We start from the raw sequence: 25938 nt of genomic DNA on the forward strand, positions 1-25938 counted from the left end.
CCAAAATTGACGTTAATTAGGTGATGGTAGTAATCTAAATAAGATAACATAAAAATGGTCTGGATAAGAGTGTACCTTAGATAGTTTGTGATGGCAACTAGGGAAGTTCCATTGTAGATTTTGTGGAGATTGGTGAGAAGCATGCGTCATTTCGGTTCAAAGATCTGAAGTAGTAAAGCCTCGGGTATGAATATGATGTTCCCTGATTATTGCACTTCAATGATTTGATGTTTTTAAAAAATGAAATTAGATTAAAAAAATGGAAAAACTCCTTGAAAGGAAGATCAATGATTCATATAAATCACTTAATGGGAAATATCTCAGACAATTTGAACTAGTGTCTAATAATCCTTTACAGGAAATTGTTATTTCATGGGCATAAGTATTGTGTGTCTTTACCAAATTATAGATATAGGCTTTGAGACTTGGATTGCTCCTCTTGGACTCCTCACTTAACAAATCATGTTGCAGATCGCTTAGCCAAGCCAAGAGTCGGCTCATTGGTGTCTTTTGTAGTGAACCCTTCACTACCCCCTCCAAAGTTGTGGAGTGTCTCTGTGCATTTTTGTCATGTTGAAAAGCTGTATAGCTTGTTTTGCTTTTGTGTTGGAGCATGTTTCTTTTTCCCCCTTTTTTTATTGATTAGATCTTACAAGTTTTGGAAGGATTTCTTGGTTTTTATTATACCCTGTAATTCATATCCATGATTTTTTTTTTTTCTAATATAGAAAAAGGTAGCTATCATACCTTTTTCTGAAAAATCAATGTCCTATTTCACTGTCCAATTTCGTTGTCAAATGAATTATATCTGATCCTTGTAGAGTAGTTGAGGAGAGAGGTGCCATAGTTGGTGACATTTCAGGGAGCACGGGGAACATGTGAATCCCTTTAGTGATATTGTGGGAAGGGGCACAATGCATATTTTTTTAAGAAAATATTATCATTGTCTAAAGCCACCTATAAAAGGATCCCATGAAAAGATCTGCTCTCTCAGCTGGTTTAGGTCAGGGGGAGGAACAGAGGGCCTCTCCACATGATCTTGGAACAAGCCCTTGATCCAGAATTGACCTAAATTCTTTTGGAGCAACTGTCAAATCAAAGTCATTTTGCACTTGAATGGTTGTTGTCATTTTCTTGTGTAATAGGGCCTTCTGGAATTGTAAAGAGCAAAAAGAGAAACAGTAAAACAAAATAATATGTACTGGGACATTAGCCAACTCTCTTGTGAAAGAGGTCTGTTAGAGAATATAAACAATAACTGTCCCAAAAGCAATGCTTTAAAAGGCTATTAATGCGAGGCTGTATGAATTAGCCTTGAGGCTATAGCTTTTGTTGGGCTAATTGAGGCTTACACCTCACCTTGTTGAGGCTTACAGCTTTGAGGCTATAGCTTCAAGGTTATTGAGGTTTAAGCCTCAAATATCCACAGGGTTTTTGACCTTTAAGGGTTTTTGACCTTTATGGGTTTTTGATTTATACTTTATAAGAGGCTTAAGTCTCAATATTCAATGAGTTTTAATGGGTTCTATGACAATCCATGTTTTTGTGTGCTTTTGATACAAATTTCATGTGTTTTGTATTGGGTCTCGACTTACTTGAACTTTTTATGAATAGTTTTAGTTGACTTCCAATTAATCTTTTAAATGGAAAGGAAAAAGAGTGATTGAAAAGGAAAAATAGAGGAATTGCTGATTGTCTTAGTGACTGATTTGATATATAATCATTATCTTATTATTGATAGATAAGAAAAAGCACCACTACAATTGACGGATCAAGAAGAAGAATGGGGGTGGCTATTAATACTAATAGGGAGGATAATATTGCCATTGGATATGATTATATTCCTTGGAGGAACCTACAAGTGATAGTGATAGTAATGTTGAAAATTATGTCATAAAACCATGAGAGAGAGCTAAATTTTAAAAGAGAAAAAAGGACCATATTAGAATCTATTAAAAATGAAAAATAATTAATTTTATCATTACAAAATTTATGCCTTTCTAATTATTCAATTTTCTTGTGACTTTGAGTATTTTTATGTTTTTTTTTTTTGATAATTTATTATTATTTATTCATTTAAGTTGAGGCTTATGCCTCTTTTTGCCTCAAGGCTTAGGCTTCGCCTCATTTGGGCAAAATGCCTCAAGATCGTCTTTAGTCTTCTAAAACATTGCCCAAAAGTGCTTCTATTAAAGAAGTCCTGGACAGCAAAATCCTTGAATTTCTTTTAATCCAAAGGAGCCACATTATTATAAAGATTCTGGTAAAAAAAAATCATTATGAAGATTGCATAGGTTCCAGTGTTGTCAAAAGCAAAAGGTATCTCAAGGTGATAAAACTCCTTTTAGCATAAGGCGAAAGGCATAAAAAAAGGCAATAGTTTGATTATAAATTATAATAAGGCAATAAAAAATATACATATATTTACCTATTCGATACTTAACCAATATAAGTGTTGTCTTCAACAATCAATACTATTTATTTTTCATCCTTCATGATATCTTATAAAATTAACAAAATAGTAATAATTATTCAAAGTGTTAAATATTATACCCCACATCATAAGAAACATCATATTGTTTAGAAAAATTCATGTTGTCTAAATACATATTCTAATTTTCTAGACATTTAAAAATCAGAATAAAAAACAAAATAAAATAATAAACATTCTAGAGAAGCTTTAAGTTTCATCTTTGAAATTAAATCTGTCATCACTTCCATCAAAACTAGATTGATAGCCCTCCATCTCATTATCTCTTTGATTGATAATATAATATTTCATCTTATACTTTGTTTAATCCAATATTAGATTGAGTGAAATTATAATCTAAGTATGTTTAATTTGAACACATGGGTCAAAGGCGATCGCCTCTATGCCTTACACCTTATCCCAAGGTGATCGCCTAGGTGTTGCCTCTTTGAAGCTGCCTTCCCTGAGGTTTTAAGAGGCGATTTTCATCTACCCCGCCTAGCCTGATGGCCTAGGTGACATAGGTGGTCGCCTTTAATAACACTAATAGGTTCATAGGACTCCACCCCTCTCTTATCTACCAAGAACTTTGATAGAAAGAAATGCAATTCTTGGGGCACTACCTGACATGTCGCCACTCCTACACTAATCAAAACTGGAGATAAGACATGACCTATTAACAGATGAAAGAATGGTCAATTGAACATTACTTTTACACGTGATGCTTCTTTAGGAAAAATGCCTAACTAAGCAGAATGTTGGTGAAAGTCAATTTGTTGTATGTCATCGACTTAAAAGTTGATGGACCTGCCATCAATAAATTGTTTCTAGTAGGCAAGAATAATTTATTGATATCTCTAGATGAGGTACAATGATGAGGGGACCTTTGAAGAGAAGAGAAAACAAGAGGAAAGATAAAATGCCTGTTACATGATAAGATTGTGAGCAAATGTAGAAGCAGAAATTCCGTTTAAGCATAAGGTTCCCTGTTAGTTGCTTGTCTGCTTCTAGATTTGCTAATCTTGATCTCCATCATTCTCTCTTGAGTTTTGGATTTTCCTTGAGTAGATGGGCAAGCTCCATGGTTCACTCATCTAGTAGACGCTCAAGCAGCAATTGGAGAAAACCCTTCTACAAAGATGTTGCTAAAACTAAATTTTAGCACTGTTTCAAGGCTTTTACTGGTGTTCACTGCTCATATCTCAGCCCCAAAGGCCTAATTATACTAGCTAGCTTAGAAAAAGTCTGAGCACAACTTTATTTATTTATTTATTTTTTAATAGGCACAACTTTATTATGATTTTTGAAGGAGCCCTTGGATTGCTAAGAGAACATCAAGTAGGTTTAAATTGGACGCCACCTAGTGTAGAAGGAGATCACTAGAAGATGGTAATTCTCCTTCTGTGGCACGATGAAGCCGTAGTTTCCATTCCATGGATATCATGCTGAATAGCATGTCCATGAATTCTTTCCTTACATGAGGTCGTAGAGAAGTCAAGAATTGAGTCAAGTTCCATGGCCCAGTGATTGGGTTCTATCACTTGTTGACTATTCTTCTATTCCTCTCAAATCAAATCACCTACAATGTACCTAACAAAAAACACTGCCGGTAAAACTCTTCCCTTGGGTACCATGCCTAGCTTGTAAGATTTGTTTCTATGTATGTGGGAGAGTTAAGGTGTGCACTGAGTGGGAACATTACCATATTGGGTTACTTTAACTTGGATCCTTGCCAGTAAACCTGGATAGGAAAGGATTAGTGGAGTGTAATATTTGGGGATCATGGGGGGCATAGGGGTTGGAGACTTGGAGCCTTCTCTAAGCTTGACGGCTAGGGGCTAGCTATAGAGTCGGGAATTCTAGTCTTTTTAGAAAGCTCTGATTCAAGAAAATTCTCTAGATTTCAACTTATTTTTGGAAGGGTACTGGCCACATTTATATCCTAGGTCTCATAGAAGAAGAAGCAAGGACCTTGGCAATTGGATGTTTAGCAACATAAGACCATTGATCTACCTAGAGTTTTGAGGGCCCTTCCACTTGGATCTCTTGATTAGATAACCAGGCAATGGATAAGTTGGGAAAGCATGTTGTCTCATAGCTAGAGGTTTTTAGGACATTCCTTACCTCTTCAGTTGTGTACTTGGCTCTGTGGTGGGCTTTGTGGTTACTTTGTTGCTGGTTTGTTTAACTTCCTTGTTTTTATTTTGTTTTATTTAATTTTTTGGTTCTTTTATTTTTGATAATTTCAAACACAAATTCATTAGTACCGAGTAAGAAGTACATGCGAAGGATAAGAAACCTTTCCCAAATATACAAACTTTAATGTCAAGATCTGATGTATAATGTCTCCTATATATCACTCACAATTAAACAAAAGAAGTGAGGTTCTGTTCTCCTAAGAAGTTAATGCATCTACAAAAGGAGACTGAAGCTTTGCTTCAAGATTTGTTATTTTAAACCTCTAATACACATCAAGTTCCAATTCCAACTATGCTGAATAACACTAAGAGGTGTGTCCTTGAAATCTTAAGTTGTTGAAACCTAAAAGGAGGAATAGAAGCAAATTATATCCTACTTTGTTGTTTTAAACCTCTAATACACATCAAGTTCCAATTGTGCTGCATAACACTAAGAGGAGTGTCCCTGAAATCTTAAGTTGTTGAGGCTAAAAGGAGGAGATATCCTATATTGATTCTATACTTTTCCACTTATCCCAAAAAAATCCTTGCATTTCTCTCCTGCCATTCTATCCAAATCAAAGTGGGGTGAGTAATTTTCCAAAGAGTTTTCCCTCTTTCTATACTCCCAAATGGTCATCATATTACTTATGCTCCTAAGAGGAACTCAATATAGTCTAATTAGGCTGAATAATCTATGTCAAGGCACTATAGTTGTCGGGCAATTTAAAAAGAGATGATCAATCATCTAACCACTCGTTATACAGATAGTGCAACTGTTAGAACTAAGGGCTTTGTGGAGTCTTTTGATCTATAGCAAGTCATTGGTGTTGACCTTCTTATTGACCACTAGCCTAGTGAAAGCCTTGACCTTAGATGGGGCTTTAGATTGTCATCTGAATTTTGCTGGAAGAAATGAACAAGAGCTAGTAGATTGGACAAGGTTAAATGGAAGGATTTTACTAAAAATATGCCTGAAGAAGATGAAGACCAACCTCTCTTATCTAGGATAAATAGAATCAAGTGCACACAAGAGAGGGAGCAGACATTAGTCTTTCCAAATCCTCTTATGTCCACATCAATGAGATTACAAAAAAAGATAAGGTTCCAAGAAAAAGGAAAGGAGGTTTCAAGAACAGTTGAGATAAAGGAGTTTCTACTTGTTACAACTCTGAAATAATTCGAAATTAAGAATAGATAGGTTGATCCCCCCACCACAGGTCTTCCCAAAGCGAATGCTTACCTCATCCCTTGCCACAAAACAGGTACGGCCTAAGAAATCTTTCTTGAGGGATATTTCATCTTCCGCCCAATATTAGAGGAAATGGTTGGGCCATGAAGATGAATTATCTTTCTTTTTTATGGCTCCTTTTTTTATACTAGAAGGATTATTCATCTTCTTGTACTTTTTTTCTATGAATAAATTTGACCCAATATTAGAGGAAAATTGAAGAGATCCATTGGAATTTGAAAAAATTTTCTGAGGATAAATTTGACACAATGTCAAAGGAAAATTGAAGAGATCCATTGGAAGTTGGAAAATTCTAACTGGGATAGAAAATTGAAATTGTCTGTTTGGCCTGAAGATTTTTGGAAATCTGGGTTTCATGAAATACCTAATTTGGCCATGGCTTGAAAAATTCAGTAAGAAATTCTTAAATTCAAAAATATGAACTGACATATTTTGATAACTGGGAGTCTTTTTTGGATGAGGTGAAGCCTTAGAATTACTCTTGACTCTTCTTTATCATTTATTCTATTGATATATTTTTTTTATCTGTATCTATAAGAAACCACACTTGGTTAGGGATGCTAAGTATCCTGTCTTTCTGCCCTTGGCTATTGTGGAAGATTTTTTGCTTTTGGATACTGTGTTGGCTGCCATGTTTTCTTTTTTTACAACCTTCCAATCACTCTTTTTAAAATTTTTACCATTTTTATTGTATTTTATCCTTGTGTTGCTTTTTGCTTGTAGACATATCATTATTTGCATCTCTAATTCTGTCGTTTTCTTGAATCTATGCAGCTTTTTGCAGAGAGTTGTTGGTTCTTTGGTCTCTCTCCTCAAAAGTGGTGCCGACAGGGAACCAGAAATTATTGAACAGGTCCAAATTATGGTTTCTATGAATTTCTTTGCTATTCCTTTTTTCTGTTTTCTATCTGGCTGAAAACTGATGTTGACTCTTGCCTTTGTTTTGCAGATTTTTACATCATGGTCTTATATTATGATGTATTTACAAAAGTATCTGATAAGAGACATTGTTCATGTTCTGAAGTAAGTAAATTTGATATTAGTTTTTTTTTTTCTCTTTTCTTTCTTTCTTCTGGTAGGAACAAAAATTCAATAGAAGGAAGAAAAAACAGACGAAGGATGAGGAACTTCAAAAGAAACCAACAAGGAAACTAGTTGACAGTAGATTAATGCCTACTGCAAGCACCCAACTTTAGGGGAATTTAAAAAAATCCCCTATGAAAACTTCTGGGAACCTAGCACCCTTCTTGCAGGCCATTAACTGCATTGTAAAAAAAAAAAAAAAAAAGCCTCATGAAGATATGTGATTTTATTTAGAGATAACAGTTTGCATGGTATATGTATAGGTATTTCAGTATTTTGTGGAATTCCTAATGGTCATATAGACTTTTAGTATTCATATAAAGAGGGAAGCTTTCAAAAACCATACTTTTAAGTCACCTGGAATCATGATGAATCAAGTCCTCTCAAGAGATGGACAAAATAGTAGGAGAAGCAGAGTGCACACAAAAAATAGAAGTTAGTTTTCCTGCTGATGGTATACCTATTGTTCCTAAGGAAATGGTAGCTTTGCTAGGCAAATGGTTATGGAGATTCTTTGTTAAGCATGAGAGCTTGTGGAGGAAGATCATTTGTGGAAAGTTCGGGGAGTTGGAGGGGGGTTGGACTACTAGGGTGTGGAGGGATTCTTTTGGGATGAGCCTTTGGAAGGACATTACAAAAGGGTGGGAAGAGTTTAATGCTAGAACTTCTATCTATATGGGAAATGGTATCCGTACAAGTTTTTGGTGGGACATTTGGGCGGGGGACTCCAAGGTGAAAGATGTTTACCCTACTATTTTAGGATAGTATCCCATAAAAATGCTACAGTTGCAGAATCTTGGAAAAGAGAAGGGGATGGAGGGTGTTGGGAGGTTCATTTTAGAAGACCCTTCCAAGATTGGGTGGTAGAGGAGGTGACCTGCTTTTTGGGTTTTCTTGACCTGTTAAAAGTGCAAGAAGGTGAGGGCACTTTATGTTGGAAAGAAGATAGGAGGGGAATTTTCAGTATCAAGTCTTATTATTGTTCTCTAAATGGGGAGAACAATGTTGTTTTTCCTAGTAAGGAGGTTTGGGGATCCCATGCTCCTCTTAGAACTTGCTTTTTTACTTGGGAAGCTGTTTGGGGGAAGATCTTAACTGTAGATACTTTAATGAAGAGGGGATGACTAATGGTCAATAGATGTAATCTTTGTAAAGAGAGTGAAAAATCAGCCGATCACATTTTGATTCATTGCACCAAGACAAGAGAGCTATGAATCTTTTTATTAGCCCTCTTTGGAGTGGCTTGGGTATTTCTAGATTCAGTGAGAAGTCTCCTCCTTTAATGGAAAGTTAAGGGGTTTCAAAAGAAGAATAGAGTAGTTTGACGCTTGACTCCCATTTGCTTATTTTGGTGTGTTTGGAAAGAGCATAATCGAAGGACCTTCAAAGATGAAGAACTCTCTGACCAATGTTTGAACGATCTCTTCATTTAGACTCTTTTTGAGTGGGCTAGGGACTCTTTGGAGTTGGATTTCCCTTCTATGTTGATTTTCCTAGATAATCTTTTTTGTGGTTAGCTTTGCTTTGTTTTGTTTGTTAGTGTGGTCCTTCTTTGTTTAAGGTGTGTTTTGGCTTGTTTCTGTGTATACAACTTGTATAGTAGTTAGGGCACCCCCCCTCCTTTTTTGGTGCTTTTTAATTCATGTTCTTGTTGTCTACCAAAAAAAAAAAAAAAAAAAACCTATTGTTCCTAAGAGGACAGTATGTTTGATTTTGAGATCTCACCTTGTGGCGAAGGTGGACTGACTCTATCCTATCATGATTGAGACTTGCTGTGATTGTTGATGGTTATCAACATCTTGGTGTTTCTCTGCTGCCAATACCTCCCTTGGTGTCGAGAATTGAGGACCGACCCTTCTTTTTAATTTTTTTTCCAATATGCAAATGTTGAGAATTAAAGACCTTGAGTGAACTAGATTCTGGGGATGCAAATCAACTACCTCTTTTGAGCAGAAATGAATGTGGGTTTGATGCCAATGGACACCTCCACTTCCCTATAAGCGGTCTTAAGCTATGATACCCGAATCCTTCAATTTCACCCAATGTACCCCCATGTTGATATAACATGTCATGGGTATGGGCATGGGCTCCTTGTTGGACTGGGACACTTTTATTTTACTTTGGGTATGGCTGTTTGATTTTTTTTGTTGATATCATTTTATTCTATCAGCTTTCTTAGTAGTAATTACATTAGAGAAAAAGTAGAGTTAGCTAAAGAGTGAATTCTTGTAAGAATATTTAATGATAAGAGGAAAAAAGATAAGAGCTTTTAGAAAAGGATATCTTTGTTTCCAATTTACTTTTAATGGATTTAAGGAGAAAGCTGTGATGGGAGAGAGTGAGTGAGAGAGCGATTGCGAAGAGAGAGAAAATAGATCGGAGAAGCGGAGGAGACTGAAGGGGCGTAGATTCGGAGTAGAGGAGAGAAATGGAAGACCTCAAGCTATTATAGTGGAGAGAAAGAGGGGAATCTCTTCCTGGGTCTGGTTGGGACCGGTGAGCCTAGGGATTTTCCTGGAAAGCTTGAACCAGTGCATTAAAGAAGAGAAAGTTGGAAAATGGGAAAGGGGCTGGAAGGAAAATGGAGATCTTACTCCCTGGTGCGAGATGAGAATAGGGCGGGGTGTTTCCTCAGGTTAGGTGTTATGGACTTGGAGATGAAGAGGTATAGTATATTCATCCTGAAAGGTAGAGGAGAAAGGGGGGCTGGTTCTCTATGGTGGAGATGTTACGGAAAATGGGAGTAGTCACTGGAAGGAAGGAAAGCAAGCAGGAAGAGTTGGCCTCGGTGAAACCTATTATGGAAAGGTCTTATGCGGAAGTGGTGAAGATGCGAGGAGCAGAGGCAAAAATTTAGTCAGGGTGGAGGTAAGAGAGGAGGAAATTAGCAGAAATTTGAGTAAATTGGAACATTGCCTTGTTGGATGTTGGAACCCTAGCTCAGCAAGAGGAGAAGATTTGGAAAAATTGGGGATTTTAATGGCAAAAGCTTGGGGGCTAAAAGGTAAACTAGTGTTGGCAAGGATGGAAAAAGGCAAGGTGCTGTTGGAATTTGAATCTTTGGTCGAAGCTAAGTGAGTTCTCAGTTCTGGGAAGAGATCGCTTGGAGGGATTCAATTGCGCCTGGAAAGTTGGAGCCCTAAGACTGGGTGTTTGGATGAAGGTGAGAAAAGAAGTGAGGTTTAGGTGAAAATTGTAGGGTTACCAATCTCCTTATGGGACCCGATCATTTTGAGAAGGGTGGTGGAGGAGTGTTGTGGCTTCTTAGCACTTGACCCCTAGACGAAGAAATTGGAGGAGCTACAATGGGCCCGCATTTTGGTGAAGACGAACGGCGAAGAACTACCTAATGTGTTAGAGATCTGGATCGAAGAGGTCTGTTACTCCCTTTTTCTTTGGTGGGAGATCAGGCCGTCATTGAGAAAGGCCTCGTTTGACAATCGAGGGAAGGCTTGCTGCTCAAGAGGCAAGGTTGGGGGTGATGCTATTGCACGCATTGGCCCGCGCGTGGTGGAAGAGGAGGAAGACGCGAGGCTCGAGGTTCTACAACAGTCAGTAGAAGGGACGGGTAGGCAGGTGAGTGGACCAGGGCGTAAAGAGGACCCAAGTCGGAGCCAAGTTGGGTCGGGGGCCCGACCCTTAAATGGTCTTAATTTGGTGAGCGGGCTTTCCATATCAGGCCTAGCTGTGGTTCCAAAAGACTTTAATTACCGTAAAGAGATATAAAGAGCTGTTTTGGGAAGAGCTAGGGGCCATCCGCGGTCTCTGGAGCGATCCTTGGTGTATCGGAGGTGACTTCAATTTAATCAGGTTTCCAAATGAGAGCAGAAGAGGGGGAAGACTGTCTTCTTCAATGAGAAGATTTTCGAAAGTGATTGATGACTTGGATTTGAGGGATCTTCCCCTTCAGGGGGGTCCATTCGCCTGGAGTGGAGGTCTGAACAATCAAGCTATGACCAGGTTAGACCGTTTCTTGGTGTCGGAGGATTGGGAGGGTCACTTTAAGGGGGCGGTGCAGTGTACTCTTCCTAGGCCTGTGTCCGACCACTTCCCTATTCTACTGGATGGGGGAGGGGTTAGAAGAGGTCCTGTTCCTTTTCGGTTTGAAAATATGTGGCTTAAGGAGGAGGGATTTAAGGATCTGTTGAAGGGGTGGTGGCAGAGTCTAAGCTTTAATGGCTCGTTTAGCTTCATCCTTGTTGAGAAGTTGAAGGCTTTGAAGGCTATTCTAAAGTCGTGGAATAAGGATGTTTTTGGGCAGGTGGGTGTCAATAAGAAAGTGGCCCTGGACAAGGTGAGTTTCTGGGATGGTTAGGAGAAGCTTCGCCCCTTATCTTTGGAGGAATTGGAAGCTAGAAAGGTAGCAAAGGGGGACTTTGAAAAATGGGCTCTAATGGAGGAGGTTTCTTGGATACAAAAATCAAGAGAAGTTTGGCTAAGGGAGGGGGATAGAAACACTGGTTTTTTTCATAAAATGGCTAACTCCCATAGAAGGAGAAACTGCCTGTCCAAGATTAAAGTTGACGGAGTATGGTTAACAAAGGAGCAGGAGATAAAGAGGGGTGTGGTTAGAGCTTTCAAGGACCAGTTGACTGACCCGGGGGGCTGACACCCTTCTATGGAAGGTCTGGACTTTAATAGAATTGGAGATGAGGATGCAGCTAGACTGGAGGAGGTTTTTTCAGAGGAAGAGGTCCTCAAGGCTCTTTCAGACCTGAACGGGGACAAGGCTCCAGGTCCAGACGGCTTCCTCATTAGGTTTTGGCAATTTTGCTGGGATGTTGTCAAAGAAGAGATTATGGGTTTTTTGTTAGATTTTCATGAGTGCGGCAGATTCGTTAGGAGCCTAAATTCGATCTTCCTGGTCCTAATCCCAAAAAAACCTGGCGCCGAGGACCTTAGAGACTTCAGACCGATCAGTTTGGTGGGCGGATTGTATAAACTGTTGGCAAAAGTGTTAGCCAACAAACTTAAGAAGGTAGTGGGCAAAGTGGTGTCTTCAGCTCAAAACGCTTTTGTTGAAGGAAGACAGATTCTTGATGCTGCCCTTATTGCCAATGAGGCAATAGATTCTCTGTTGAAACGAAACGAGAGTGGGGTGTTATGTAAATTGGATTTAGAGAAGGCATACGATCACATAAACTGGAATTTTTTGCTGTTTGTATTGCAAAGCATGGGATTTGGGGAGAAGTGGATTGGGTGGATATCATGGTGCATCTCTACAACAACGTTTTCAGTATTGATCAATGGCACCCCGGAAGGCTACTTCAACAGTTCAAGGGGGCTGCGTCAGGGGGACCCCCTATCCCCTTACCTTTTTGTGATAGGAATGGAGGCCCTTAGCAGGCTGATCCATAGAGCAGTGGGGGGAGGGTTCCTATCAGGCTGTAGGGTTGATGGAAGGGGTGGGAATGGGGCTTTAGTCTCTCATTTGCTGTTTGCTGACGACACGTTAGTGTTTTGTGAAGCTTCTGAAGATCAGATGGTCCACTTAAGCTGGTTGTTGATGTGGTTTGAAGCCATATCAGGTTTGAGAATCAACTTGGACAAAAGCGAAATTTTACCGGTTGGTAGAGTGGAGAATTTGGCTCTTGAGGCTGGCTGTAAAGTGGGGAGGCTGCCTTCTTCTTATTTGGGGATCCCTTTGGGGGCGAACCACAAGTCTGTGGCTGTTTGGGATGGGGTGGAAGAGAGATTTCGGAAACGGCTGACCTTGTGGAAGAGGCAATTTATTTCCAAAGGAGGGAGAATTACTCTAATTCGGAGTACATTGTCAAGTATGCCTATATACTTGATGTCTTTACTTCGAATGCCAAGAGTGGTTAGTCTAAGGTTGGAGAAAATTCAAAGGGATTTCTTGTGGGGAGGGGGTGCTTTGGAGAGGAAGCCTCACTTAGTTAATTGGGATACCGTTTGCATGGATAAAAGGAAGGGGGGTTTGGGAGTTAGACGCCTTTCCATCCTTAATAGGGCCCTTCTTTGCAAGTGGAATTGGCGTTTTGCGATTGAAAGGGAGAACTTTTGGAGGCATGTCATTAGTAGGAAGTTCGGGGAGGAAGAAGGGGGTTGGAGTTCTAGAGAGGTTAGGGAGAGTTATGGAGTAGGATTTTGGAAGGAAATAAGGAAGGAAGGTGCCCTTATGCAAAATAAAGTCGCTTTTTTAGTGGGGAATGGTAGAAGGGTAAAATTTTGGAAAGATATATGGTGGGGGAACTTCCCCTTATGCAATTCTTTTCCCTCCTTGTATGCTTTTGTTTCCTCTAAGGAGGCTTGGGTAGAGGAGTTTTGGGACACTTCGGGAGTGGAAGGGGCTTGGAGTCCTAGATTTTCTAGGCCCTTCAATGATTGGGAGGTGGAGGAGGTGGAGAGGCTTCTTTTGACAATCTGAGGTGCAAGGCTTAGTCCTCTTATGGAAGATAGAATGATGTGGAAAGTGACTTCGAATGGGAGTTTTTCAGTTAAATCACTCTATAATGATCTATCTTCAAGAAGAGCTGGTCTTTTCCCTCATGGTTTGATATGGAACCCTAGTGTGCCTTCCAAAGTGAGTTTCTTTGCTTGGGAGGCTTCTTGGGGTAAGGTGCTTACTATGGATCAGCTTAAAAAGAGGGGGTGGGCTGTTGCTAATAGATGTTTTCTGTGCTGTGAGGAAGAGGAGTCAATTGATCATATTCTTATACATTGCTCCAAGGCAAGAGCTTTATGGGAATTATTGTTCGCCCTTTTTGGAGTGTGTTGGGTCCTCCCATCTTCGGCTAGAGAGACCCTTATTGAATGGAGGGGCTTTATGTTGGGCAAGAAGCATAGAAAGGTGTGGAAGGCAGCCCCGTTGTGCCTCTTTTGGGCGGTTTGGATGGAAAGAAACAGGATTGCTTTCGATAATGAGGACTTTTCGGTTCATAGGTTGAAAAATTCTTTTGTTTGTAATCTTTGGGTGTGGACAAAATCAATTGTAAATGAAGGTCCTCTCACTTTACCTAGTTTTCTTGATTGGCTAGGCGCTAGATGAGGGTCGGGTTTGTTTTTTCTCTTCTCTTGGGTGTGCCTTAAGGGTCCTTTTGTATACTCCCTGTATGCTATTGGGTTTTCCTCTTAGTGCCCTTTTCTAATATATTTCTGCTTTTGCCTATCAAAAAAAAAAAAAAAAAGACTTTAAGTTGGCTGGTGGGCTCTCTTTGTTAGGCCCACTAGCGGACTTAAAATCAAAAGGACCTGCAATGGTTGAAGCTGGCCCGTCGTCTTCAAAGGATGAGTGGTGGGCTAGCGAAGAGGAGAATACTTTGTCTCTCGGGTTAGATGTATTGGAAGGGGATTCAAGCCCAGGCCCTTCTCAGATCCACCTAGAGGACAGAGCCCAATCTGATAAGGCCCATCCTTCGGCCTGGTCTGGCCTTAGAAACTGGAGCAATTTAGAATCAGAGTTTCTTAAACTTTGGGAGACGGAAGTTATGAGGAAGCAGCAAGTAGAAGATCAACAAACAACGACAGATCTTGCCTTAGTTGAAGAGGCTATGAGGTATGGGAATGTTTTGGTTTCTTGGGGAAAAAGGGATTTTGAGTCCTCTCCTTCTCTTTCTTTTTCTTTTGGTCTGACTCCGATGGGGGAGTATTACGACCATTCTGGGGCATTAAGGGAGGTAGTTCAGGGAGAGAGTCCGTTGCGTATGATTACTGTAGATGGAATTACAAAGGATGCAACCACTGCCTGTTGGGGTCTAATAGAGATGAATATTGGCAGCAATAAGGAAAGAGGAATGGAGTTGTGCTCAGCCCAATCCGAGTCACAAGAAGTTAGGGGTTGGGAGGAGAATAGATGGGAGGAAAGCAGTCTAGCAAGATTTAGTCACTTTTGGGGTTTCTTGACAGAGGGGTTGGAAAAGGATATTCTAGATTTTCTGGTCAAAATTAGAAAAAGAAGGGAGAGAATTCATAGTAAAGGTTTATTGGAGAAATCAAAATTTGAAAGGGAGTTAAAGAGACTAGAGTGCTCAATTAACTATGAGGGAGAGAAGAAGCAGAAAGCCCCCTTGCAGGGCAAAGAGTGTCAACTTTCAGAAGTCCTATGAAGCTCAAATTGTTGAGTTGGAATGTGTGTGGAGCAAACGACAGCTCCAAAAGGAAAATAATAAAGGCCATTATAAGAAAACAGAAGGTGGATTTATTTTGTATTCAAGAGACGAAAATTCAAACAACGACCGAGGGTGTGGTGAGGAGTTTGGGAACTGGGAGATTTTTAGATTGGAGGGTTTTGGATGCTTTTGGCTCAGCGGGAGGAATTTTGATATGTTGGGACAAAAGGACATTGGAAATTCTTGATTTGGAGGTGGGCCAATTTTCAATCTCTTGTAGATTCAAGAAAGTGGAAGATGGGTTTGTCTGGGTGTTCACGTAAGTTTATGGTTCGTTCACTAGAGAGGATAGGGAATGCTTGTGGGAAGAGTTAGGGGTGATTAGAGGAATTTGAGAAGAACCCTGGTGTCTAGGGGGTGATTTCAATATCATTTTATTTCAAAGGGAAAGGAGTAGGCAAGGGAGGTTAACAACAACGATGAGAAGATTTGCTCAGATAATTGATGAATTAGGGTTAGTTGATTTACCTTTGCAAGGGGGTTTGTTCACTTGGAACGGGGGTCAAAATAATCAGTCTTGGGCTAGATTGGACAGATTTCTTGTGACTCAAAATTGGCTTGATCAGTTTAGTGGAGTCCTTCAGAGCAGGCTGCCTAGGCCTACTTCAGATCACTTCCCTATTTTGCTAGAGGGCGGTGGCTTAAGAAGAGGACCCTCCCTTTTCAGATTTGAAAATATGTGGCTTAAAGTAGAAGGCTTCAAGGATCTCCTACGGAGCTGGTGGTAGGGGACTGTTGTAAGAGGTAGGGCTAGTTTTAGGTTGGCTGCAAAGTTGAAGGAGCTTAAACAAAAAATTAAATCTTGGAATAGGGATGTTTTTGGGAGGCTAGAATGCAATAAAAATTCAGCTCTTCAACAAGTGGAGTTTTGGGACTTGGTGGAAAGCGAGAGAAACCTGTCAGAGGAGGAAACATAATTAAAAGGAAGCAAAGGAAAATTATAAAAAGTGGTTTTTTATAAGAAGTACATTGGAGACAGCTTTCTAGGGAATTATGGTTAAGGGAAGGGGACAAGAACATAGGTTTTTTCCACCGAATGACAAATGCCCACCGTAAAAATAATTCCTTGGATAAAATTAAGATAAATGGGGTGTGGTTGACAAAGGAGCAAGACGTGAGGGAAGGGGTAGCTAATGCTTATCATCAGATGCTGTCAGAAAATGCAGAATGGAAAGCTGATATTGGGGGGCTGCAGTTAGATCACCCGAGTCTTCAAGAAGCTGAGAATTCTAAGCTTCCTTTCTCTGAGGAAGAAGTCCGCTTTGCTTTGATGGAAATGAATGGCTATAATCTCCAAGCCCGGATGGCTTCACATTGGCTTTTTGGCAAGACTGTTGGAACTTTGTGAAGGAGGAGGTCATGGAAATGTTTAAGGATTTTCATGAACAAAGCTCTTTTCTCAAGAGCCTTAATACCATTTTTCTGGTGCTACTCCCAAAGAAAGGAGGGGCTGAGGACCTTGGGGATTTTAGACCCATAAGCTTGTTAGGGGGGTTGTATAAATTGTTGGCTAAGGTGTTGGCTAATAGGCTTAAGAAAGTGATAGGAAAAGTGGTTTCCTTAGATAAGAATGCTTTTGTGATGGGTAGACAGATTTTGGATGCCTCTCTAATAGCAAACGAGATGATTGACTCTTGGCAAAAAAGAAAAGAAAAAGGGCTAATTTGTAAACTGGATATAGAAAAAACTTATGACAGCATCAACTGACAGTTTTTAATGAAGGTTATGCAAAAGATGGGGTTTGGGTTAAAGTGGATGGGATGGATGTGGAGATGCATCTCTACAGCTAAATTTTCTGTCTTGGTAAATGGGGTACCGGCTGGTTTCTTTTGGAGTACCAAGGGGCTATGACAAGGAGACCCGCTATCTCCTTACCTCTTTGTTATGGGAATGGAAGTGCTGCGTGTTCTCATAAGCAGGGCTGTTCAAGGGGGCTTTCTTTCAGGGTGCAAAATCCGAGGAAGAAGAGGGACGGAAATGAATATTTCTCATCTGTTCTTTGCTGATGATACAATTATTTTTTGTGAGGCAAAGAAAGAGCATTTAACTCACTTGAGTTGGACTTTGTTTTGGTTTGAAGCTGCGTCAGGTTTAAGAATCAATTTGGCCAAAAGTGAAATCATTCCAGTTGGTGAGGTGGAAGAGGTTGATGTTTTGGTAGTGGAGTTAGGGTGCAGGGTGGGGTCTTTGCCCTCATCTTACTTGGGACTGCCTTTAGGGGCTCCTAACAAGTCTCTCTCTGCGTGGGATGGGGTGGAAGAGAGAGTGCGGAGGAGACTAGCGCTTTGGAAACGACAATATATTTCTAAAGGCGGGAGAATTACACTCATAAAGAGTACGATGGCTAGTATGCCCATATATCAGATGTCTCTTTTTCGAATGCCCAAGGTAGGAGCTAGAAGATTAGAAAAATTACAAAGAGATTTCCTTTGGGGAGGGGGAAATTTGAAGAGGAAAGCCCACTTAGTTAATTGGAGGTGGTATGTGCGGATAAGGAGAATGATGGGCTAGACTTAAGGAAGCTAGCTCTTTTGAATAAGGCATTGCTTGGCAAATGGATATGGAGATTTGCATGTGACAAGGAAAACCTTTGGAAGAAGGTGATTTCGGTGAAGTATGGGCAAGAGGGCCTTGGTTGGAGGACAAATGAGGCTAATAGGATGTTTGGAGTGGGGGTTTGGAAGGAGATTTTGAAGGAAACAAATTGGTGTTGGGAAAATATAATGTTCACAGTTGGTAATGGTACTAAAATTAGATTTTGGACTGATCATTGGTGTGGCCTTGTAGTGTTGTCCCAAAGTTTCCCCCAGTTATTTGCTTTGGCTGTCCATAGGAATGCTACGGTGGAGGAAGTTTGGGACCAGAATTTTGGTCAAGGAGGATGGAATCTAAGATTCTTTAGAGCTTTTAATGATTGGGAGTTGGATTTGGTAGGAAATTTGCTTATTGTCTTGAGGGGATATAAGCTAACTTTGGAGGATGATTTAGTTTCTTGGAAGGGTGGAAGAAATGGGCAGTTTGGTGTTAAGGAAGCGTACAGATTGCTGATTACACCCAATGACATCTCCTTTCCGAAGAATTACATTTGGGTAGATAGGGTCCCAACCAAAGTTGCTTTTTTTGTTTGGAAGGCTACGTGGGGGAAGGTTCTTACCTTAGATAGACTCCAAAAAAGAGGATGACAACTCCCTAATTGTTGCTTTTTGTGTGGTTGTGAAGAAGAAACTGTAAATCATATACTTATACATTGTATAGTGGTCAGAGTTCTTTGGGACATTGCCCTTGTCTTGTTTGGCTTTCAGTGGGTCTTCCCATAAACAGTAAAAGAGGTTAATTAGCCGGAGGGGCCCTTTTGTGGGAAAAAAAAGGAAAAAGATTTGGAAATTCATTCCGTTGTGCATTTTTTGGATGGTTTGGAAGGAAAGAAATAGGTTAGCTTTTAGGGGGGGTTCTTTAGCAGTACAGAAACTCAAAAATTCTTTTGTATGTAATTTGTGGAGTTGGGCTAGATTGTTTATTAGAGATAAAAAAAAAAAAAAATTTACTTTTAATGGATTTTTCTTTTATTATGCCATATCCTAATACCCATGCTCATTTAGATGCTTTTTTAGCTGAGTCTTGACATGCTAAAATTTGAGTTGTGAAGGATTATACACCTAGACACATACCTAGATCTGACATTTATACCTAAAAATCTTAAGGCAAATCGGAAGAGTACCTTTTAGAAAATCCAAACCTGATGGAAATTGGAGATTGCAAAAGAAACTTTGTTTAGGACTTTTCCAACTTGTCTGGGATTTCCATTTAAATGGTTGTCTTGGGCTTTTAGCTCTCTTAGATGGCTTAATATAGATCTTTTCTAATGACAATGACGAGTTTGATTGTTAAGAGAGATATATCATTGTTATTGCTTAGGTAATCCTAGTCAGATGGGTTAGAGATCACTTTAGTACATTGTTGAGAGCTTTCTCTAAGAAAGTGAGTGTGGGTTGGCTATTGAGGCAAATATTTTGGTATTGCTGGAGGGTTTGCTACAGGCAAAAGCTTTAGGGCTCTCCACCCTAACTATAGAGGGAAACCTTGCTACTGTTATATTGACGGTCATTAATGAGGAAAGAGGTTTTTGGAAGTTAGACAATTGGATGCACAAAATCTTAGATATTGTCAGTGAGCTAGGTTGCTCCCTCTCTTAGGTTCCCTGTTTAGCCAACCAAATCACAAACTAGTTATTTAGAAAAGGAGCTATGCATTTGGCCTCCTTTGTTATATACTTTCTTCTTCCTTGAGTGTGCTATATTTCTCTTCTTTGTATTTCTTTCTCTTAGTTGGGCTTGACACTTGGTTACTGTATAACTTTTTGTACATCCTTGAAGGATTTCTAATTCTTCTTTCACTTATCCTTTTAAGATAAATGAAGATGGTAGTTTCTATTCTTTTTTTTAAATATATATATATATATATATATATATATATATATATATATATATATATATTTTAGTGGATTTGGTAATTGCATGGTGGATTTGCTAGTAGGATGGGTGTTAGATTCCTTGAGGCTTTTGCAGGATTGCTTCTTTCAGGAGTGTCAAATAAACTGATTGCTTTCTATATGGTTGGGCATTTTTTTTTTCTTTGCAAGAAGGTTCTCTCATTCATATACTTCGTTAGTTTATTGCATAATTTTATTTCTTCTAACAAATAGGGACAACTCCTAAAAATACTAATTTTTAATAAGAAAACAAGAATACAATTAGCTTATTATGACAAGGAAGTTGGAACCAATTACTCAAGAGTACACATTCACTTGAGTACTATATTTTGAATAAATGTTCCTTGTGTGAAAAAAGAAGGTGCACTTGTGATTCAAGAAAATCATCTTGGATGTTCTGATAGAGACAAGTGGCAATCACCTTTAAAAGTTTATCAAAGGCACAAAGGAATGGGCTTTGAGGCCCAAACTTTAATTTGGCATTCTTTGGATGATAATGGGCTTAGTTGGGATCTAACCCTCCAGGGTAGCCCAGTTGGTCAAGGCAAACACTGGGAAATGTGGTCCTAGTAAGTGGCACATGGTCTTAGATTCGAATCTTGTCACTGATGATACCCTGAATTTACCTGATGTTGGTTGTTGTGGGGCGGTCAACATCCCGAGGTTTGGGTCCCCATGGATAGTCCTAAGGGCTTGGCCATGGAAGGTTCCTCAGTTATCAAAAAAAGAAAAAAGGAAAAAAAAAAGGCTTAGTTGGGATCTAATACAATTCAATATGGGTTCAGCCTAGAAAGTACATTCCAGAAATGAAATTATGGGCCTAGTCAGTGGCCGTAGGTTCTACTTTCAGTCATTAATTTTGTCATTTTCCAAGATTCTTTAATGTGGTCTAGTAGTCAGTCCAAGTTTTTGTTATTTTCAAGTTGCATTACCACTATGTGACTCGTCCAAGAAGTTTTAAGTCCCCAGAGAAGTTCTATATAGTAGTGATCTATCTTTTGAAAAGAATCAATGAATGAATGAGTGATAAAATTTCCAGCAGCCACTATTTTCTTTGTGTGATACAAAGAGTACTGGGGTGTGAAGCCTAAAGGTTTCTAGGAGTGATTCCTAGAGTTCTTTCAACTACACCATCACTCCTTGCATTTTACTTTTCTGTCTTGCATCATGTTCATTAATCAGGTCTCAAGAGAATGATATACAAAATACAAGGCAGGGAGAAGTTCCCTTTCGTTACTGCTTTAAATCAAATTATGTTGCTTGTGATAATAATTCAATCCTCTTAGGCTATAATTGCAAACCAAAATTTCTATGCTTCGTATATTGCAAGATGTATGATAAATTTTTTAACAATGTCAACTAATCCTAAAATTTGTTAGTACCTATAAATCTTTGCAGTTAAGAAAGACAATTATTGAGATTACTTTTAATCTATTTTGATAATTAGAAAATTTTAGACATATACTCATCTTCCTCTTAAAGAAGAACTGTTTCTCAATCTTTCTTCTTGCTGATTCCCTCTTTGGACAACTCTACATAGTTAACTAACATTAGCATTAACATGAGATCTTTCTTCTTAGCCTTATCTAATCAATCAACCCTAGTGTTTTGATCAGGTTCTGTAATTTAGGGAAGGATTTCACATCCTTCTCTTGTATTCTCATATTTTTAATGAATATGATTTTACAACCCTAGGATGGTTGCCTACACTCAAGGGTAGGTGGGCTAGGGTTTTATTTTTAGGGTGTAAGGAGAGGAACAAGGAATAAACTTTATGGTAGAGAAAATTATAAGATAAGAAATAGAGAGAAAGAAGAAACAATGAAGAAAAGATGGAAAACCTTAGAGTCTCACTAAGGCCTTCTAGGAGTCTCACCTAGAAGAAAATCAATGGAGTCTCACCATTGAGGGTTGCAACCTTGCAATGAAAGAAAGTATAATATTATTCATAAAAAATTCATTCCTTTGATTTACATTGATTAGCCTATTTATAGGCTTCTCTAAGAAATCCAAAGTCTACTAGGACTCTAATAACCTATTCTACTAGGACTCTAATAACCTATTTTGACTCAAATTCTAATTATATTATAACTCAACTAGCTAATCCTAATTAGACTCCAACAAATATTAATCCTAATTTAATTCCAAGTAATAATAATCCTACTTTAATTACAATTAATACTAATTCCCTTTCTTGATATATATCTTGAATATTCATCCTCATCAAAAAACAATTTATTTTTGCATGTTTTTTAATTTGACTTGGTCAAAATCTTAAATCTAAAGGCTCTCTTGTTGCAAATGAAAACATTTCATGGATAAAACTAACCTTTTAGAGGGTTTAGCTTGCAAGATAACTATTCTGTTGGTAAAACTTTCCATGATATGTCCAGTTATTTATCATTTTAGGAAGAAGTTTTGAAAGACGTTATCCATTGTTTTTATCCAACATGAAGATTAGCAGGGACCGACCATGTTTTTATTGTGTGCGATAGTTATAATATTCCCATTCTTATAGGACAGATGGATCATGAGCACAATTGGTTCCCTTCTGCTGATGAAACTTAAATTGTGTTTTCTCCAGTTGGAATTGGATGTTAATATCTTACAGTTGTAATACATGATAAGCACAAACAGTTCTGCTGAGCAAAGGTTTATGTTGTTGAGTGTTTCTTTGAGGTTATGCTATAAAAAATGTTTATTTTATGTTGTGGATATCTGCATACCAAAGGGCCCTTCATTCTATCATCTTATGCATGGTGCACAACCATGAAAATAACATAGTCCAACTTGAACACTCAGGAAAGAAATTTCGGTGGAGTCACAATTTGGGATAATGGCCTGAAATGGAGTAAATCGAAAGGACAGATCTGAGCTGATTCATTATTCCTTGAGAATATTTACAAAAGAACAAATGCAAATGAATGCTTGTATGTGAGTTGTTTATCTTTAATTTACTGATGTTCAATCTATTTTTGTAGGGTTACAGTTAAATTAAGATATTACCCCAAGGACTACGTTCAAGAATTTATGGCAGAGGCAGTATCATTCTTACTGAGGAATGCACCAGTTGAACAGCTGATAAAAGGTATTACCATTTTTTCATAGGCAGGAGTGGAGATTATCAGTTAAAAAAAGAAGAAAGAAAACACACACACACACACAAGGGCATCTTCCAAGTCCGCATGAAGAATAAAATAGAAAACACACACACACACACACACACACACACACACACACGCACACGCACACGCACACGCAGGCGCACACACACACAAGGGCATCTTCCAAGTCCGCATGAAGAATAAAATAGAAAACACTACTCCCCTCCATCATAGTTTTTACACACACACACACGCGCGAGCGACACTACTCCCCTCCATCATAGTTTTTACACACACGCGCGTGCGCGCGCGACACTACTCCCTTCCATCATAGTTTTTACACACACACACACACACGCACGTGCGCACACACACACACACACACACAAGGGCATCTTCCAAGTCCACATGAAGAATAAAATAGAAAACACTACTCTCCATCATAGTTTTTACATCCACAACTTTTCACAATGGTATCTTCCAATTCCACTGCAAAAATGGCATGTTCCATGTCCATATGAAGAATTTACTGCCCTCAATTATATTCTCAACAGCCACATATATAATTGTTTCACCATGACCTCTTTCAACTTCCACCACTAAAAGGGCCATTTTCACATCCAAGCAAAGAAAGAAATAAAACATCCAAAATGTGATTGTCTCACTATGATCTCTTTCAGCTTCCACCTTGGAAATTCTGCATCCTCATAAATGTTCTTTTTTACACCTTTAGATACTTCATTTCCCATGAAGGAAGGTGTCTCATTTTTCATGGAATTTGTTGGGGCCTTTCTCCTGGAGAATCATAGTATAGGTTGTTTGTTTGGTTTTTTTTTTTTTTTTTTTTTTAGGTTTGTTTGTCTATTTTTGTGTTGTGTGTGTGTATTTTTGTTTTTTTTTGTTTTTGTTTTTTTTTTTCCGTATCTATTTTAATGTTCTTGCTTCAGGGATCTTCTGTCCTCTGTATTTCTCTTCTTTATTAACATAAGATGCCTGTTTTGGATTGTAAGGGTGGTAGTGGGGTTTGGTTGGTAGTGAGGATGGGATGAGATTATGTTGGGTTGGCCTGTCTCCAGAAACAAAAACAAGTAAATCTTAAGGCATTGATTTGTTTGTTTTCATCTCTGAAGCTTATGTGATGTATGTTTGTTTCCATATGTAATATGTGCAAAGTCTATCTGGTCTTATAAGGATGTGCAAGTCTTTGCATACTATCTGCAGGCCTTTATGTATTGCTTTTTCCTTTCTGTTTGACGCCCTTTGTGTGCTACTTGTGTACTCGGGTGTCTCTTTTTGTTAGGGGCTGTTAAGAATATTGACTTGAAGGTTGTTTTCTGGTACTTGTAGCAATTATATTTCTAGGAAGTCTAGAATTCATGAACCTCTGATAGCTTGCATGTCTTGTACATAGTTTTTAAAGGTACACTCCATATGGACTCACTCTCCTATTCTTGTGTTAAGATTTTCCTCAATCCTTAGGAGAATAAAAGATCTTCTATCTTTCCTATGATGTCATGGCTTGTGGTAGATTCCTAAATCTATGGTTTAGGAAAAAGACACATTAATTTTTCTTTAAAAAATTACATTATCTTTCACTAGGTTAGAAAAATGAATAAATAAGAAATGAACAATTTGTTCATTTTAATTTACTTAGATTTTTTTATCTGTGCTCTTAATAAATACATTTTTTTTTTAACAGGTAAGAGCAATTGTATTAAAAGTGCCTGAAAAGTGCCCAAAGTATACACGATGTATACAAGGCCAAAAAAGGGAGGGATACACAAAAAAACAACACCCTCGCCTCACTTATAGTCCAACCAATCAATAAAGTCAAATATTGACAATGTGCTAGATCCTAAATGTACCTTGATCCACTCCAAAAACATGTACATAAAAAGGTGAGTAATATGATTTGGTTTGTCAAATCTGAATCCTCAAAGGCTCTTTGATTCTCTCCTTCCATGAGGTCCAAAATAAGTACAAATGAGCTTCCCAACAAAGGCACCCCGCTACCTAAGGAGGGCATCCTTGATTGAGAAAGGCATTGCCCACTAAACATTAAAAAGGGCAAAGATAAGGTGCCACAACATGATTGCCTTAGGATAGTGGAGGAGGATATGGTTTGCTGACTCCTCTTCACCTTTACACATATAACATCTACTTGGAAGACACCAACCCCTCATTTTTAGCTGATCTAGGGTTGGAATTTTTTCCCAGACTGCTTCCTAAGTAATGAAGCTGACTGTCATTGGGACTAATGGATTCCACACAATAGAAGGCGCTGCTAGGGAGGAGTAAAAGGATTTCATTGTAAAGGTGCCTCTCTTTGTTAACCACATGACAACCTCAACACCTCTTTTAATCACTTGCCCTTGCAACCTACTAAGCAACTCTTCCACCTCTCTCAATTGCCAATCATTTATTTGTCTTGTGAACATCGGGTTCCAACAATCCCCTTTCCTAACCTGTTCCCACATTTGGCCTACCTTGGCTTCTATATAAGTGGCAATTAAAAACAACTTTGGGAAAGCCACAACCAAAGGATCTTCCCCATACCACCTATCCTTTCAAAACCTCACCCTGTGACCATTTCCTACCCTAAAACCAACCTTCTTGTTGAACTCCTTCCACCCATTCCAGATTGCCTTCCAAAGGTCCGCCCTATAACCTTCCCTCGAAGCTTTGGAACACCACCCCCCTTCTTCCTCTTTGTACTTTCCTACAATCACTAGCATCCAAAGAGCCTTATTCTTAGATGCAAATCTCCAGCTCCATTTCCTGAGGGACTTATTCAGAGAGACAACTTTTTGATCCCTAGCCTCCCATCCTATCATCCAAGCGAACTAATGACCCATCTCAATAAATACAATGATGAGATAAAGAAGAAAATTGTTAGTTATTTATTTATTTTTTTCCAAATTTTAAAAAAAAATATATTTTTTTAAGGTAAACTTATAAATGGAAGGAAAAACAAACTTTGAATTAAAGTTTAATTTTTTATTTGTCAATTGAATTGCAAAAACTTTTTAATTAAGAATGCATGAAATATGGAAAACCAAATTGGTAAATTGAGAAACATAATTTTTTAAAAAATATTCTACAATTTATTATAAAAATACTAGTTATTGTTATATAAATTTAGCTTTTTACTTCCTAATGAATGAAAATATATAATTTACATTAATAAATATTTTGTGAGATAAGAATTGGATTGACATCTTATCAAACCATAGA

At 38.5% G+C, this 25938-nt stretch overlaps 1 protein-coding gene across 1 annotated transcript in view; it reads left to right on the plus strand.

The window, feature by feature from the left end:
* Window positions 1–25938, plus strand: part of LOC100255444 (uncharacterized) — a 71596-nt gene that overhangs the window by 3687 nt on the left and 41971 nt on the right. Inside the window, exons 5-7 of the mRNA XM_010652025.3 lie at window positions 6674–6752; window positions 6849–6922; window positions 22582–22688. Coding sequence (XP_010650327.1) covers window positions 6674–6752; window positions 6849–6922; window positions 22582–22688 — 260 coding nt within the window. The remainder of the gene's footprint in view (window positions 1–6673; window positions 6753–6848; window positions 6923–22581; window positions 22689–25938) is intronic.

This window comes from Vitis vinifera, chromosome 5 (assembly GCF_030704535.1).
Source record: "Vitis vinifera cultivar Pinot Noir 40024 chromosome 5, ASM3070453v1".
Lineage (NCBI taxonomy): Eukaryota > Viridiplantae > Streptophyta > Magnoliopsida > Vitales > Vitaceae > Vitis > Vitis vinifera.